The sequence below is a fragment of the Saccoglossus kowalevskii genome, chromosome 17 (genome assembly GCF_978046115.1).
Source record: "Saccoglossus kowalevskii chromosome 17, keSacKowa6.1, whole genome shotgun sequence".
Classification (NCBI taxonomy): domain Eukaryota; kingdom Metazoa; phylum Hemichordata; class Enteropneusta; family Harrimaniidae; genus Saccoglossus; species Saccoglossus kowalevskii.
The window spans coordinates 13,989,646-14,006,012 of record NC_140657.1 but is presented as its reverse complement, the minus strand read 5'-3'; the positions used below and the strand labels follow the sequence as shown (position 1 = coordinate 14,006,012).

General features: G+C 35.2%; 1 protein-coding gene across 1 annotated transcript; it reads left to right on the top strand.

Annotated features, from left to right (window-relative positions):
• Positions 1–764: 764 nt before the first annotated feature.
• LOC144344945 (deoxyhypusine synthase-like) lies at positions 765–16,141 on the top strand. Its single transcript, XM_085492470.1, has 10 exons — positions 765–919; positions 5,748–5,803; positions 6,150–6,466; positions 7,042–7,197; positions 8,796–9,014; positions 10,454–10,540; positions 10,948–11,053; positions 14,652–14,755; positions 14,847–14,972; positions 15,168–16,141. Exons 2-10 carry the CDS (start codon positions 5,791–5,793, stop codon positions 15,240–15,242), a joined length of 1,203 nt encoding a protein of 400 aa, XP_085348596.1. The 5' UTR covers positions 765–919; positions 5,748–5,790; the 3' UTR covers positions 15,243–16,141.
• The last annotated feature ends 226 nt before the right edge of the window (positions 16,142–16,367 follow it).

Genomic DNA, 16,367 nt, shown 5'->3' with positions numbered 1-16,367 from the left:
TATTGTATGCAACTCATAATTAAAATAGCTGTAACAGTTCCAAATTTAAACCTATTATCGTTTTGTAAAAAGTTAAATATAGTGCATAATATGGAGATCACGTCATTACTTTTTTTCACCATGTTTCTGTTTTATTATTTATGTACAGCCTTGCTAAATCTTGCTAAGCATTCAAAAGAGAGAATGTTTGTACCTGTTTTCTATATTTTAAAATCGTCTTTTGAGTATGTTCCACTATTCATAATGCTGCGACTATTTGACTAATAAAAAAAAAAAAAAAGTTCACTCCCAAATGCCCACGAACCTGCATCTATACCTTAAATCAGTGTTTAGGTGGACATTGTGCTTCCACGTGTGGCTTTTTGGTCAGAATCCTGGAATGAGTTAGATAGTTTCTGTCAAAGACTATTGTGTTTGTTATTGAAATGACGACCTTAAACATTTAGTTGCTTTATTTTATTTACCAGTAGATATGTTGAATAGAATAATTGAATAGAATAGAATACAGTGCTAATTTTATGCTGGTTTTGTAAAAATGGATCTGCAAATCCAAAGATGTCTTTATAATATGGGTTATACTAAACTGTGGAATATATTAAAAACTCAGTTTGCGTAAAAATAATCGTTCAAATGTCTGTAAGCCTCAAAAAAAAAAGAAAACAAAAACGAAAATATGTTTTAAGTAATTTCTCAATTGATAATTTTTTTATTCTTTTGATCATGTCGAATTTAAAATTTTAAATAACCATTATGTTAAACAGAACTATTTCCTTACTGCGTCGGTGATTTCTACTGGGTGAGATTATATTGAGCTATATTTATACACGAATACGTATGCTGTGAGTGTTTAACACCCCAGATGGATCGAAGCACAGGTTAGACCAGTTTTAATTTCATGTCTGTTGGAACCATCGCAAAGGTAGGATGTTTATAATGTGCGGCCTTCACATGCTTTTTAGTTCATGTAATGGATATTAATAATATTCTTTCTAAAATATAATAATACATTTATTCATAATACTGTAGGCCTCCGGCCTCAAGGAATACTCATTGTAATTATATAACATGTTACAGAGGACAATGTCATTTTTCAGTGACTGAAAAAGAACAAGAAAATATGAAAAGAACATGAATTGTCAGACCAAAATAATTGTATTACTTTTTTTTGTGGCGTGAAAAATAAATTTAGAAATGTTACGCAAGATTACTGCATTTTGTAATTTTAATAGTGATATAAATTTTTCGGGTGAGGGAAGTGTATAATAATAACTTGGAATGTATTTAGATCTCAACTCTTGGTAAAACGGACAGATAATGCAAAAATGGTACTCGTCCTCTACACAATTGGTATTACATAAAATACAAACTCTTTCTGTGCGTGTATTATGGAATTTTCTATCAGTTTCAATATGTAGACAAAGGCAGAAATTCTTAGGCGACACAAGGCTTCCCTGTAACAGTCTTTTTGGACTGTTTTAAAATAATTCTCTTGACCAAATATATATTTAAATTTTCTATAAAAGCACAGCTTCGGAAATAGCTCGTGTCCACTTTGCCAATTTTGAATATCAATGTCCAAGCATCGCTGTTTGAAAAGCTTAACAAAGTATTCAGAGTTCCCCACCCCTTGGTTGTACCATGCCTCACCCAGACCATAAGAAAGAAGTAACATTTTTAAATTCAGGGCCCAACACTTTTTACCCTTTTCTGCTTCATGGTACTGAAACATGTAACATAAATATACCAGTCTGTGTCGGGGTATTGATAAAATGCGAAGCCAGTACTTAATAATCCTAATAAGTCTAAACGTTTTAATAGTAAACCTACCTAACTCCCCCCTTATAGCCAAATTTGGTGCATTATGATAGACTTTCAATATAAATCGACAGAATTTGTTTTGTATAATTTCAACTTGATTGCCATTGTGAAAGCCCCATACTTCGCTAGCGTACATTAAAATTGGTAGGATTTTACCATCAAAGATTTTAAATGCAATATTTACATCAATACCGTCAAATTGCGAAATACTTTTCTTAATCGCAAACAACGATCCTGACGCTTTTTTGGCCAAACTAGACTGGGCATAGTTCCAAAGCCCAGAACTCGACAATACTATACCCAAATAATTATAATAAGAAACAACTTCTAGTTTATGTCCTGCAAGCCACCATTGCTCAGTTGATTTCAATCTGCCCCCACGTCTAAATACCATTACTTTAGATTTATCAATATTAACTTTTAGTCTCCATTTATTTGCATATAGATCCAAATTATTCAGAAGACGTTGTAAACCCATAATGGAAGAGCTAAAAACTGCCAAATCGTCTGCAAATAACAAATAAAATAATTTTATAGGCGTTATATAAACGCCGGCGTGGCTGTGTTGTATTGATTCGCCAAGATCATTTACAGAGAAAGAGAAAAGGAGTGGCGATAAAACACTGCCTTGTTGGACTCCTACTTCACATTTGAACAATTCAGAAATACCTACTGGGGAGCGAACACATGCCCTGATATCTTGGTACATGGACTTCAATACTTTAAATAGTTTGCCACCCATTCCCGATTTTGTTAGTTTATAAAAGAGTAAGGTGTGGTTAATCCTATCAAATGCCTTTTCAAAATCTATAAATGCGCAGTATAATTTACTTCCTAATGACAAATAACGACCAATAATGGTTGATAAAACGAATAGATTGTCAACTGATGAATAATTTTTACGGAAACCAGCCTGTTCTTCCACAATAGGATAGTGCAAGTTGACCCTTAAGCAGACGATGATATATAATATCACTGAAAACTTTTGTAATCGAAAGCAATAATGTAATACCTCTATAGTTATTAACTAAATCTCTTTCACCCTTCTTATAGACAAGAATAATTAAACCATGCACCCATTGTGGAGGGAATATACCAGTATTAATTATTGTATTGAACAGTTTAACAAGTAATTGTTTAAAAATCATAGGAATATGCTTAAATATTTCCGGCGATAAACCATCAATACCAGCTGTCTTATTTGCATTTAACCGACTAAGGGCATGTTCCAATTCCACAATTGTAATGGCTTGATCTAAAATCTGATAGTTAATAACTGCATTTGACTCTGGCAAAATTAATAAATTATCAAGATAGTCTTGAACTTCTTCTAAAAACATGTTACTTTCATTCCCATAATTCAAATCTGTACTCGTAAAGAGTTGAGAAAAATAAACATGCCATGCGCTTGGTTGGATTTTTGTAGATGGGCCACTTTTCTTACTATTTAATAAATTCCAAAATTCCTTTGTATTCGGATTGATTGCAGAGATGTAAAGTTCACGTTTTTTGAGATTGTTAAATAGTTTCTTTTTGTCCCTTAGCAATATACGATAATTGCTTCTGTGAGTAATATAGTTTTCAAGATTAACAACAGATCTACAATTTCGAAACTGATTTAGGGCTTTCCTGGTCTGTTGCTTCATATATTTGCAGTCATCGTCGAACCAATTACTTTTCTTATGAAACTTTCTTATAGTCTGTGGCAATTTACATTTACGTTTCATGCCGTCAGCCGCGTTAAATAACAAATCAGATAAAATATTAGCAGCTTCAATAGTATTTCCCATATTTGCTAAAGTGTGAAATCTTGCAACCAAGAGCTTTGCAGTTTCACCTTTCCAAAATGAATGGAATTGATCCTTTTTTGATACATTCCAATTATATCTAGTAAAAATACTGCCCTCAATTGAGGATTCGTTCTCATTTTGGGTTAGAGTTTTCAGTCTAAATGTGATTGGTAAGTGGTCAGAATCGGGTCTATCAACTATGGAACAATCACTACACAGTTCAAAATTGTCATAACATGTTAGGACGTAATCAGTTACACCTTTTTGGTAACTCTGGTTCTGGTATATTTACTTGATCAGCAAAAAATCTCTGTTATCATGTTCAGTAAAGTCTGGTTCCGTTGCCGTTCTGGCGTTAAAGTCGCCACAACAAAAAAATTTATATTCCGGATATTTAGATATATTATTTGCCAATTCATCCTCCAAAATTTGAAAATTTACTTCATTAGAATAACTGCTAGAATACTGGGGTGAAAAATAAACAATGCCAAAACAATATTTCGAATCACCAGTGCTGCAAAGAAACCAGACAATACTAGCAGTCGCTTCACTGTTTAAACATTTCATCTCATTAAAATACCCTGTTTTATATAAGATACTAATGCCACCAGAAGTACGACCATAGCGCATGCGCTTGATATGTGAATTGTGATAGCTTTCATAATCATTAATTTCAAATTTGCTTTCAGGTGTGCTCCATGTTTCAGTTAGAAAAATAATGTCATATTTAGATAAGAATAGCAGAAAGTCAGGATTGGTGCATTTAGTTTTCAGACCGTTCACATTCCACACATGCAATACATGACAAAGTAGATGAGTGAATATAACTATTAGTAACATTATTTGGGTACATATACTGGCCTTGGCCATACCTCTATGTGTTCTTAATTTGCTTAATTTCATCAGTTTCGTCGTCATACACATAAATATCATTATCAATTAATAGCTTATCATATTTCATGGACGCTTTCTTGCCGTCTTCTCTTGCCTTCACTAGCAATGATCCTAGTTTTCATCTTGCTTTGCGAACCATAGGCGAAAAATCTTCAGAAATACGATATTCAGATCCGCGTAGTTTGTTTCTAGTACGTGCGTTGATGATTCCTGAGTGTTTGAACCAAAAGACAATGTCGACTGTTGTAATCTAGTATTATATCCTCCTTTTGCGGGGTTATTGGGGTTAGGACCAGGGTTCGATTCAACATCGCCACAAGATAGTAAACTAAAGAATAGCATCAATCGTACAGCGAGACTTGGGTCTAATCTTTCGGTCTCACCTGAATGGCTGCCGCTGTCACATCTCTGCATTCTTTGTACGGGTTGCACAAAACATTTTCTGCCTCCACTGCACCACTGATACACCCATGATGGCGAGAAATTGTCACACTAGTATTACTTTGTTAAACTAATAACCATTACAGGATCAGGTATATTTTCTAAAATATGAAAACCAAATGTAATTGTAGAATACTTTATTTTCGCCTGGAATTTATTTTCGCTATTTTCGCGGACGAGATGATTCCGTGAAAATATTTTTTTTTCCAATATTTCACATTCAACTCATCAAAAATGAGTGAAAATAAATTCCATACAGAGCGCCCAAAAAGCCTTTTCAGCGAAAATTAATTCCAGCGAAAATAAAGTATTCCACAGTAGTCTTTTATTGAGCATATTTAAAGACCATTTTCTTTGCAATTTGTTCAGCGTGTCATACATTTTCAGGCAATAGGTGATTTTCCGTTCAACTGCGAGATCTCGCTGGTTGCTTGAAAGACGCGCGCCGAACGTCTGCCGTAAAAATCGAACGATTTGATTTTGAACTCGAATTTCTTTATTTCGTAGCTCACATCGACCGGCCAATCTTTGACAGAGAAATATTGCGTTTGAATACCCTTACCTAATCGAAATAGACAATAAATGTGTACAGAATATTATTAAGCATGGAAATATCCCCAAAAATATTTTCGCGTTTGTCGAAACCTACACCATGTTTGTCGCTACTACGACCTTTGTTTGTCCTGTTTTACATTCTATTTCACGCATAACGCGGGATCTCGCAGTGTACGGAAAATGGTAAATTTGTTTACAATGTGTCCATGTTTGTATGTGTATATATGTGTTTATACATTTAATGCACAGGCGTAAATATACTGGTACGTGGTCTTAAACCATTTAGGACATTATGGCAAATCAAGGTAAATGCAATGTATATCATGTCCATTCAAGTAAACAATTTTACAGCCCCAAACACGTCATTGTAGTGCACGTTTTGGGTGAAAATAGACGAATATATATAAATATATGTTTATCACTTTTGAAGAGAAATCAATATGAACATTGTACACGACCTTTGTTCGACCTTATGTTTGGATCACGAAACAGGGCGATGATGTTGACATGGTCATTATGCGCGAAACTGCGTGGGCTATAATATTTAAAGGACATTTGGTAATACAGAGGGGGGCACTTTTTTGGCACAATGTGAGGTTTGGCTGGTAACCAAAAAAATACCCGTTCTTAATTGCTTTCTTATGAATGCAGCTTGTATTCACGCAATTAGATGTCGATCTGGATTGATACCACGACTCATAGGGAAGTCCACCAAACAACTTGAAGTTCTGCCACGACACGTGTCGTTGGTCTCCGCAAGGGCATATTCAGCGGACTTACCAGATGCAATCAAGAGGGCGCAAGGAACCGTTTTTCGCAAAACTAAGGACGTCACTAAAGATTCAGTAAAAGTCGAGGGTTATGACTTCAATAAAGGCATTGATTACCAGGCCTTGCTGGAAAGTTATACAACTTCGGGATTTCAAGCGACAAATTTTGGATTGGCAGTCAAAGAGATCAACAAAATGGTAAGATAAAACTATACTATGCATCAATAACTTGAATAAGTTGTATGGTTTGAAGACCTTACGTCACGTGACATTTTACATCACAGATGACAATATGTAACACTTACATGTGGTTACGAACCAGTTGAACGAAGCTAACCGAGTCGTTAACTCGGTGTGGTTCGTAACCAGTCTTGTGATTGGTTGTTAACATATTCTGAATAAGCCACGCCTCCAACTGTGCGGTGCTTTCAAGGCAAACGTTAATTATTCATAAATGTAAATTTGTGTAGTTTTCTTAATTTATTCTGCAGATATCGGTAAAATATAGGTAAGGCTTTGGCGAAATTGAAAGAGCAACCAATAATCTTCAAGCTGGTATTTTTCAATTTGTTTGATTGTTTTTTCGAGTTTAGAAAATGTTAGCTGGCGGAGCTCTTACACTACATACTAGCCGATACCTACCCCCCCCCCCCCCCAGCTTACAGAGACTGCGTACAGTTGATCATAGTTACTGGACCTCCCTGTGATTGGACTAGCTAATGGACAGAAGTCTTGTATGGCGAAATTGTCTATTACGTCGTTTTATTTTGCAGATAAAAAAGAAAGCTGAACCAATTCAACACGTATCCGATGTTCCATATCCATTCAAGAAAAAGAAAACGAATTGTACGATATTTTTAGGATTCACATCAAATTTGATGTCCAGCGGTGTTCGTGAACATATACGGTACCTGGTGCAGCACGACATGGTAAGTGTGATGTGTTACCCACATTGGGTAATAAAAAAAATAATAAAAAAAATATTAAAAAAAAAAAAAAAAAAGTGTGATGTGTTTGTAGGCCATGAGCAAATGATATCTTCGTACGCATTGTTTGAATATTATCTAACACAAGAACACTGGCATTAGAAAACTAGCTGCCCCAAGAATACCTTGCAATGTAGTATACTTTGGAGTGATTTATAACTCAAAAACAGAAAGGTCCTGTGTGGTTTTGTACTAATCACACTGTCTAACACAACTTGATTATATAAAATCAATAGCTATTATTATTATTATTATTATTATTATTATTATTATTATTATTATTATTATTATTATTATTATTATTATTATTATTATTATTATTGTTATTATTGTTATTATTACTATTACCCGATACACTTTATTACATCTTTAGAAATGCATATGTTTTTATCAGTGTAAAAAATTAACCACGAACTTCTGAACATATCTACTCAATTCCAACCGTAGAGGGCAATATACTCTCCTGGTTATCTGTCTAAAAAGGATATCTACATTATTTGTCCTCGTACCAAATTTACGATTGCTGATGGCCATCCCGTCCCTGCCAATTTTAAATGCTTTGCATAAATTGAAAGGTTGTACATAAATGATAAAGTACTGCAAATACTGATAGCGCAAACGTCATATCCTCAACACAAAATATCGTGTGAGCAACATTGACCTAACGAAGTCCAAATTTCAGATAATTGTGTTTAGTGATGAGCAGAAACCAACAATCTTTTAGGACCATTTTTTGCATAATATATAGTGTGTTTGAAAACCTTGGGTATTCAAACTGAGACGCTACCAAGCTTTAATTAGGTATTTTTTTAGGTGATTGTAAGGTATCGAAGAATCACCGGCGTAATTAGTGCAAGTCGTGTCCAGGTCAAACCTCATTCTCGCGATTACTGTTAGAATGGCACATTGGATTATGGGAAAATCAATGTTTATCAACACAAATGTCGCACATGCGCAGCGCGACGCCCACCGCCCTTTAAATTAGGAAACACCGTCTGAAAGAAGGACTGTAAAATGAACCTGTGACGATGAAGATAAATTTATATTTTATTCACTCACACATGTACACATCATAATCAAGAGATCACCACATCTTGTCTTATTACTTGAATCAAACAAAAACCTTTCGTGAATTCAACACAATCACTTGTTTGCAATGCATGAACAATCCTCGGTGTGACATTAGGGTACTTTCACCCCCCTGGGTACCATCACGGTAAAAACAAAGGCCGATAAATAAACACAAATTTACTTTGGAATAGTTGTTGAAACTCTCCTTAACAAGATTAGCCCTACATGTACAACATATATAAAATTGGTTGCTCGGGATTACTTCAAAGTTGCGTTTGTGCTGTTTCCTTAACATTAGCTGTTTTCACCGGCTCTTCGATCGGCGTTTCACGGCAGCTTGCGCAAAGCCCATAGAAATACATGGTAGAGTGGTGCGCGTCTTAGCAACGTAGAACATTCTGTGACGTAGCTCTGTTCCCGAGGATAGGCAATGTACAAAAATAATAATAGCTGGAATTTCTCATTGTCAGGTGGATTGCATTGTAACTTCAGCTGGTGGAATAGAAGAAGACTTTATTAAATGTATGGGGCCGACCACTGTTGGTGATTTTCAACTATCTGGGGCAAAACTTCTTGAAGGTGGTCTCAATAGAATTGGAAATTTAATTGTACCGAGTGATAATTATAGAAAATTTAAAGAATGGATCTACCCTATCATTGATCAGATGTTGATAGAACAACAAACTGAGGTGGGTACAATCACAAAAAAAAGCAAAAACAAGTATTTGATTGTTTGTGAATGGAATATTGATTACTAGTAGCACTCAACTATGCCAGTTAGTGTCCCTCTATCATAACAATAATGAATGGCCTACTGCGCCATATTAGACGAGTCGATTCGAAGCGAGATAGTGTGCGAGCCATATGCAATGTTATACCGGTCAACACCTCAGGAGTGCCTTTTAAAACAGTAACAATAACCATGAATCCAAGCTGAATTATCCAACATATGTAAATTAGCTAATATGAAATTTCCCCTCCTTTTTTTAGTTTCCACGAATAAAGTTAAACAAACGTAGTTCTTATTTTACAGAGTAGATAATCACACTGTCAACAAGCTGTTAAATATAAAAAAACACAAAAAACAAAAAAACAAAAAAACACCATAATTATTATACATCTGTCACCGTATTGCCATAAGTTACAGGGTATTTTACGGGGTATTTTCATCCTACCATATAAGAAAACATGGCTGCCACCCAGGCTGTGACCGGACTCAACACAAAGAAGTTCGCATATTCTGTTCTAAACTTTTTGGATTTCGACATTCTCATGATGTATCCTTGGAAAGAAAAGATGTATAATAATAAGGTAATTACGAGGATACCTTAAAGTATGCACTCAGACAGTACACCGCGTATCGACCTCCGCTGCGAGTCAGTCGATACTCCAGCTGTACCGTGTCTTCGTGCATACTTTGAGGTATCCTCGTAATAACCTCATATTATTTCTATGTAATGCATGTCCGGGTGTCATTTAAAATTGTGCCATTACCTGGATTGAGATAATCAAAAGGTCATTTTTACGTTTTGTTCAGATACACAATCAGAAGTACCAATCGGAAGCTAAATAACCTCGTAGTACCTATGATTTGTGTGAATGTGATAACTTAAAGCGCGGTAGTCTTTGCGCTGCGCATTTGTGAGATATATTGGTCTCATATAAACAAAGATGACGACTTTGACTGTTGCGCAGATCAACGAGTACGAACTGAGACGTTTCCAATAATTAGTCAATTTTCATGTGATTGGAAGGTATCGAAGGAGTCACCGTAGGTAATTGGTGCAAGTCGCGCCCAGGTCAAACCTCATACTTGTGATTTCCATTTAAAGAACGCATTGGATTATGGGAACTTGAAAATCAATGTTTATCAACACAAATGTCGCACATACGCAGCGCGACGACTAACGCGCTTTAAACATTTATTTTAAGCAGGTACTCTATGTTATAATAATTAGCTGAAGAAATAAGCATTACACACTTTTATTTGATGATAAATCACAATTCGATTTTGTCTCAGTATGGAGTATCGAATAATATTATTAAAAATATATGTTTTCAATCATACTGCATCTTTGAATAATTTTCTCGTAAATGTTAAACCTTCTTATCTTGATTTTCTGTACAGGGTACAAATTGGACGCCTTCTAAAATGATTGCAAGACTTGGTAAAGAAATTGACAACCCTGAATCTGTGTATTATTGGGCCTACAAGGTTAGTGACATTGCAAAACGATTAAAGCGGGAGGGTCGTCACCTGCGCACGCGCGGGAATTGAGTTCCAAGCGACGATAACAACACACGCTAAAAACGCAAAGGCTCATGGATAGACGCTTGTTTGTAAACATTGACACGCTTTGGTCATCTGACGCATGCATAGGTGACGACTCCCCCGCTTTAAATACCGCAAAGTAAAATTTAATAACAATCTAAAGAAAACATAATAGCATGAATCGTGTCAACACCGCAGTCGTTTCGATTGAATTGAAACGTCAAGAACTACAGACACCATATTATACAGGAACCACGACACATGGTTTGATAAAATTTAGATTTATATATTTCACATTGTACTCTTATATATTTCAAGTTGGATTAATTGTATGTGACCATATATTTCAGAATGACATCCCAGTGTTTAACCCAGCATTGACAGACGGTTCTATCGGTGATATGCTATACTTCAAGTCTTATGAAAATCCAGGTCTGATCTTGGATACCGTAGAAGGTATAAAATACACACCATTCGCAAATGGCCACCGATATATTTCATTGAGAGCGAGATAATCATGTAACTTGTTTTTGCATTCCTGTCCTCTGTTCCAAACACCGTGGTTATATATTGGTCAGCAGAAGAGTGGACGCGATGAACGTAGAGAATGAAACACTATGGGGGAGGGGGAAGTCTCGTGGCTCTCTCACTCTCAACGAGATCTCGGTGGCCATTTTATAATAAGGACTGTTCTACAATTAATGATTCAGCCATTCCATTCCATTTTTATATGCGTTTCACTACATCCATACTATGCCCCAAATCCTAGACTGGCAAAGTCGGGACTTCTTTTTTGTTTTACAAAATTAAATAATTATTTGTTTTAAGTCCTTTTGGGTGATCGCGAAGACCAACGTGCCCGCGAAAGACTCGGAAATCAACAATTGTTCCAAATCCAATTTTCAGAAAAAGTAAAAATAAAAGTTGTTATATAGGTTAGTTTAAACCCTATTGATGATTGCCATGACAACTATTCAATACAAGTTTAAAAAACGAAAACAAAACAAAAAATTATTACCTTCACCGATTTCGGAAAACACACACGACATTGTGGTAGTTGGTTGTAGTGAATATTCAAGCTAACGTCGTATTACCATAAGCCTGGCAATCAAGAGTTAAACCAAAGACTGTGCTTGGTTAAAGCGGAGGAGTCGTTACTTGCGCATGCTTCAGATGGTCTCATAGCGTGTCATTGTTTACAAATAAGCGTCTACCCATGAGCCTTTGCATTTTAGCGTGTGTTTTTAGCGTTGGTTGGGACTCAATTCCCGCGCGTGCGCAGGTGACGACCCTCCCGCTTTAAGCTTACTATTGTATTTGTAATAATAATAATAATAATATCTCTTTATTTCGTACTGTGGCCATTGTCCTTATGTACAGATACAAATAAAAACTTAATAAATTAGATTGGAATGGTCGCAGAAACAAGAAAAACAAATATAAAATCATAATACATAACATTTGCATAATTAAGTGTTCTCTCCAAGCATAAGAGGTCGTACTTGAAAACTATAAAATATAAATTTACCAAGGTTTAATTGTATATATGGGGTTTGATTCTGAAATAATGAAATAAACTTTATCTCTGTAGGTGGGGAGTAGTAATACTGTGCAATAAACTTCAATCTTAGGGAGTTATATTTGGGACAAACTAATGTAAAGTGGTATTCATCCTCAATTACACTACAGCCAAAAGGACACAACCTCTGGTTACGTGGAGTACCACTGGCCCTGCCCTTTTCAATTTGTAGTACATGGGACGAGATCCTTAATCTACATAAAGCATTTCTGTATATTGCATAAGACTGACCAATATTTGTGAGATATTTCTCACATGTTAATTCATGTTTCACCTTACAATAAGTTACAAGTTTGGGACTTCTATTAATTTCAGAGCTCCAATCTTGTCTGGAAATATCAAAGCACCTCTGTTTAAACAGTTCCAGGAATGCGATAGAATTACTTACATATTGGTCAATCCAAATATGTCTAAAACCATATTTATAGAGAAGATTTTTAACTGTCAAAGCCCAGCAGATAGTACCTGCTCCTGCCATATTAAGTTGAAATTTATACGATTCTTTTAAAATATGTGGAGAAGCATCACTTATTAATTTTAACCAAAAACGAATAATTTCAGCATTTACATACACTCTAAGATAATGCCGACCCAATTCTCCCCTCACAGCGGAATTAGTGGCAACAAAACTAACACTTAGCAAATATTTGCAAAATTTGTGTACATCCACATCATTAATATCAGAATGTGTGCCCCAAATAGCACTACCGTAGAGGAGAATTGGGAGGTTTTTACAATCAAATATACGAAAAGCAGCATCAAGTGGCATACCACTCAGATTCTGTAACTTTTTTTCAAAACAAAAACTAGCCTGTTGAGAAACATATTTTTGTGCCTGGTACCACTTTCCAGAACTGGAAAGTATAACCCCCCAAATAATTATATTTTGAAACAGTTTCAATGCTTTTACCCTTCCAAAACCATTTTTCACTGTTTTTTAAACGACCCCCTTTCCGAAAAACAATAATTTTAGTTTTCTTAAGGTTCACTGTAAGTCTCCACTTTGAATAATAGTCTGCCAAATTATTCAATAATCGTTGTAAACGAACAGGTGTACTACTAAACAGAGCCAGGTCATCTGCATACAATAGGTAACACAATTTCAAAGCACACAGGTAAACTACAGTTTCATGACCTCGTTGAAAAGCCCCATGAAGATCATTAATGTAGAAACAAAATAAAAGAGGTGAAATCACCGAGCCCTGTTGCAAACCCATACTAATATTAAAGTAGTTAGTTACCCCCCAGGGAGTTTTTACTGCTGCCTTTACATGCTGGTACATTGAATATAAGGAATTAAATAATTTGCCTTTGAGACCGGTCTTCGATAATTTGTAAAACAATGAGCAGTGATGTACCATATCGAAGGCCTTCTCATAGTCTACAAATGCACAATAGAAATGACCTTTTAACTGAAAGACATATTTTTCCACAAGAGTATGTAAAATGAAAACATTATCTAATGTACTTCTATGTTTCTGGAAACCACTTTGTTCTTCCACAATTTCAATATAATGTTTTTAACCAGGTATTTAACCTATTACTTAATATACTTGTATAAATTTTACTTATGACGTTTAATAACATGATACTCCTATAATTACTGGGGTCATCCTTGTTTCCCTTCTTGTATACAGGCGATATTAATCCCCTACCCCATTCATCAGGAAAGATTCCCTGGTCAAATACCTTGTTGTATAAAACAAATAACATTTCATGGATTTCTATGGGAGCATTTTTCCAAAATTCTGTGGGTATGCCATCTGGTCCTAGGGCTTTATTTGTCTTTAATTTACTTAAATTTTCCCTAATTTCATCCAAAGAAATAGGCCTATCAAATTCAGAAACATTAAATTCGTGATTTAACACCACATTATCTTCTAAATCATTCATGTAGTTTTTGATTGATTGTATATTGTTCATGTAAAACCCATACACGTATTTCGAAACATAACCATCATTCATTCCTCAAGTCATTCATTAAAATGTGACATATCATGTAGGGTCACGCGATTCACGACTTAAAGCGACGGAGTTGTCACCTGCGCACGCGTGAGATGGCCATAGCATGTCATTGTTTACAAACAAGCGTTTACCCATTAGCCTTTGCGTTTTTAGCGAGTATTGTTATCATTGCGTGCGCAGGTGAGACCACCCCCGCTTTAAATAGAGCTTCTATAAGAAACGACTCGACCAATCCCACCAATATAGTTTAAAATTGAGCATTGTGCAGTTGTTATTATCATGGCGTAGCTGTTTACCATTGTACTTCAAGACTCCGTTCTTACTGTGTTTTTAGCAGTATTACAGTCAGCTGACATATCACATCAAACTATCTATATTATAGACGTGTTATACTCGTAATAATTAACGACTTTAGTGAAAAAAGTCAATATGACATACATTGCTTGCACCCATGAAAGTCGTGATGCTGTCATCGTAATTATTTACTATTACTAATATTGTTATGTACAGATATCCGAAGAATGAACGACCATGCAGCTTACGCTGACAACACAGGGATAATTATAGCAGGCGGAGGATTGTGTAAACACCACATATGCAATGCTAATTCAATGGTAAGAGAAAACAATAACTGTTCCTGGTCATTAAAAGAAATAAACATGTGTATATTTATTGTATACTTATTTATTTGCCTTACTTTCACAGCGTCGCGGTGCTGACTTTGCCGTGTATATCAATACAGCTAATGAATTTGATGGATGTGACTCTGGTGCACGGCCCGATGAAGCCGTATCTTGGGGAAAGATCAAGTCACTCGCAACGCCTGTCAAGGTAGAGTGGCAATCTGCTACGATTTGATAAGATATTGATAAAAAAAATCAAACTATATGTATTTTCTAAATATAATCCGCATAAAATATAAATTTAGAACATTCTGGGAAATCCTTAATGTTTAGAAAACAAAACTATGACTTTTTTTCTACCGAAACCATTATTTAACATTTAAAAAAATATGCTTGTTTCTAGGTGTTTGCTGAAGCAACTTTGGTATTTCCGCTGATCATTGGTGAAACCTTCGCAAAGTCTAACAGCGGACAATAAGTTTTCAACAAATAAAAGTGTACATCAACCCGCTGCAAAGATTCGAAATTAAAAGGGGTTAATTAGTGGATATACTACACACATCTCGAACATTCAAAATAATTGTTAAATGTCTTCAATTTTTTGAGTATAACGAAAGTTTAAGTTTATTAATAACCTGTAATTTGATTTAGATAAATACTGGTATGCAATTTTGTGTTGGAATATTACTAATTAGGTATTGTTGTATTCCATCTCTCATCTATCCTCTTCGTGCCTCCTCGTGCCTCCTCGCACATAAGGCCATAACGCTTGTTCAATTCTGTCTGTCTTGTGCACTTTCCCTGATCTCATTCCAAGTTTTCCAACCACCCAACTTTCTTTTTCTCCACCCAAATTCTACTGTTCTCCTCCATGTTGTTTTAGGACCGCCCACCTTGCTTTTTCCATCTGGATGCTATGTCAAAGCAATCATACAATGGTGATTACTTGCCAGGCTTTCTCATAACATTTCCTTTTCATTTCCATTTTCTTTGTCTGACCTCTTGACTTATCCTTGGTGTATTGTGAAGTTCCTCTATTGAGATGATGTTTGGCCAGAATGTTTGCAGTGCTTTCTTCAAACACTGGTATTGAAAGGAGTCTTTTTTAATTTTTATCAGTTTTATTCATCTTCCAAAGGAGTACAGGCCGGACTAATGATTTATATAGCTTGATTTTTATTCTTCTTCCATCTTTATGTATTTAATTGTAATTAAATAAATAAATAGGATAATACATATCTAGGTTAGGAAATATAATAATAGATATCTAAAATAAGATTATATTTCTCATTTATTTTCATGTTAAGATTATATTCATTGTCTTTCTTATAGAAATATATTTATTTGGAATAAAGTATCGACTATCTGGTGATTATATACTTTTTTATTGTTTGCCATTCTATTTAAAACTTAGCAGTTATCGTTGAGCTCTAATATCAATTCGGATGAGATGGTTCTGGTGTTTCTCGCTATTTGTGTAACAAAAGAAATAGTTTTATATTTACGAGAATAAAAGAAAAATCCTGCTTTACTTATAGAACGACCGCGAAATAGAACACAGAATGAAAACTTGATTATGACCAATCACAATGCTGGACCCATT

Excerpts from the sequence above, each read along its gene's own strand:
- LOC144344945 (XM_085492470.1), top strand. Across the intron at positions 10,541-10,947 it reads TGTATTATTGGGCCTACAAG|AATGACATCCCAGTGTTTAA; the intron begins GTTAGTGACATT and ends CATATATTTCAG. Across the intron at positions 14,973-15,167 it reads CACTCGCAACGCCTGTCAAG|GTGTTTGCTGAAGCAACTTT; the intron begins GTAGAGTGGCAA and ends GCTTGTTTCTAG.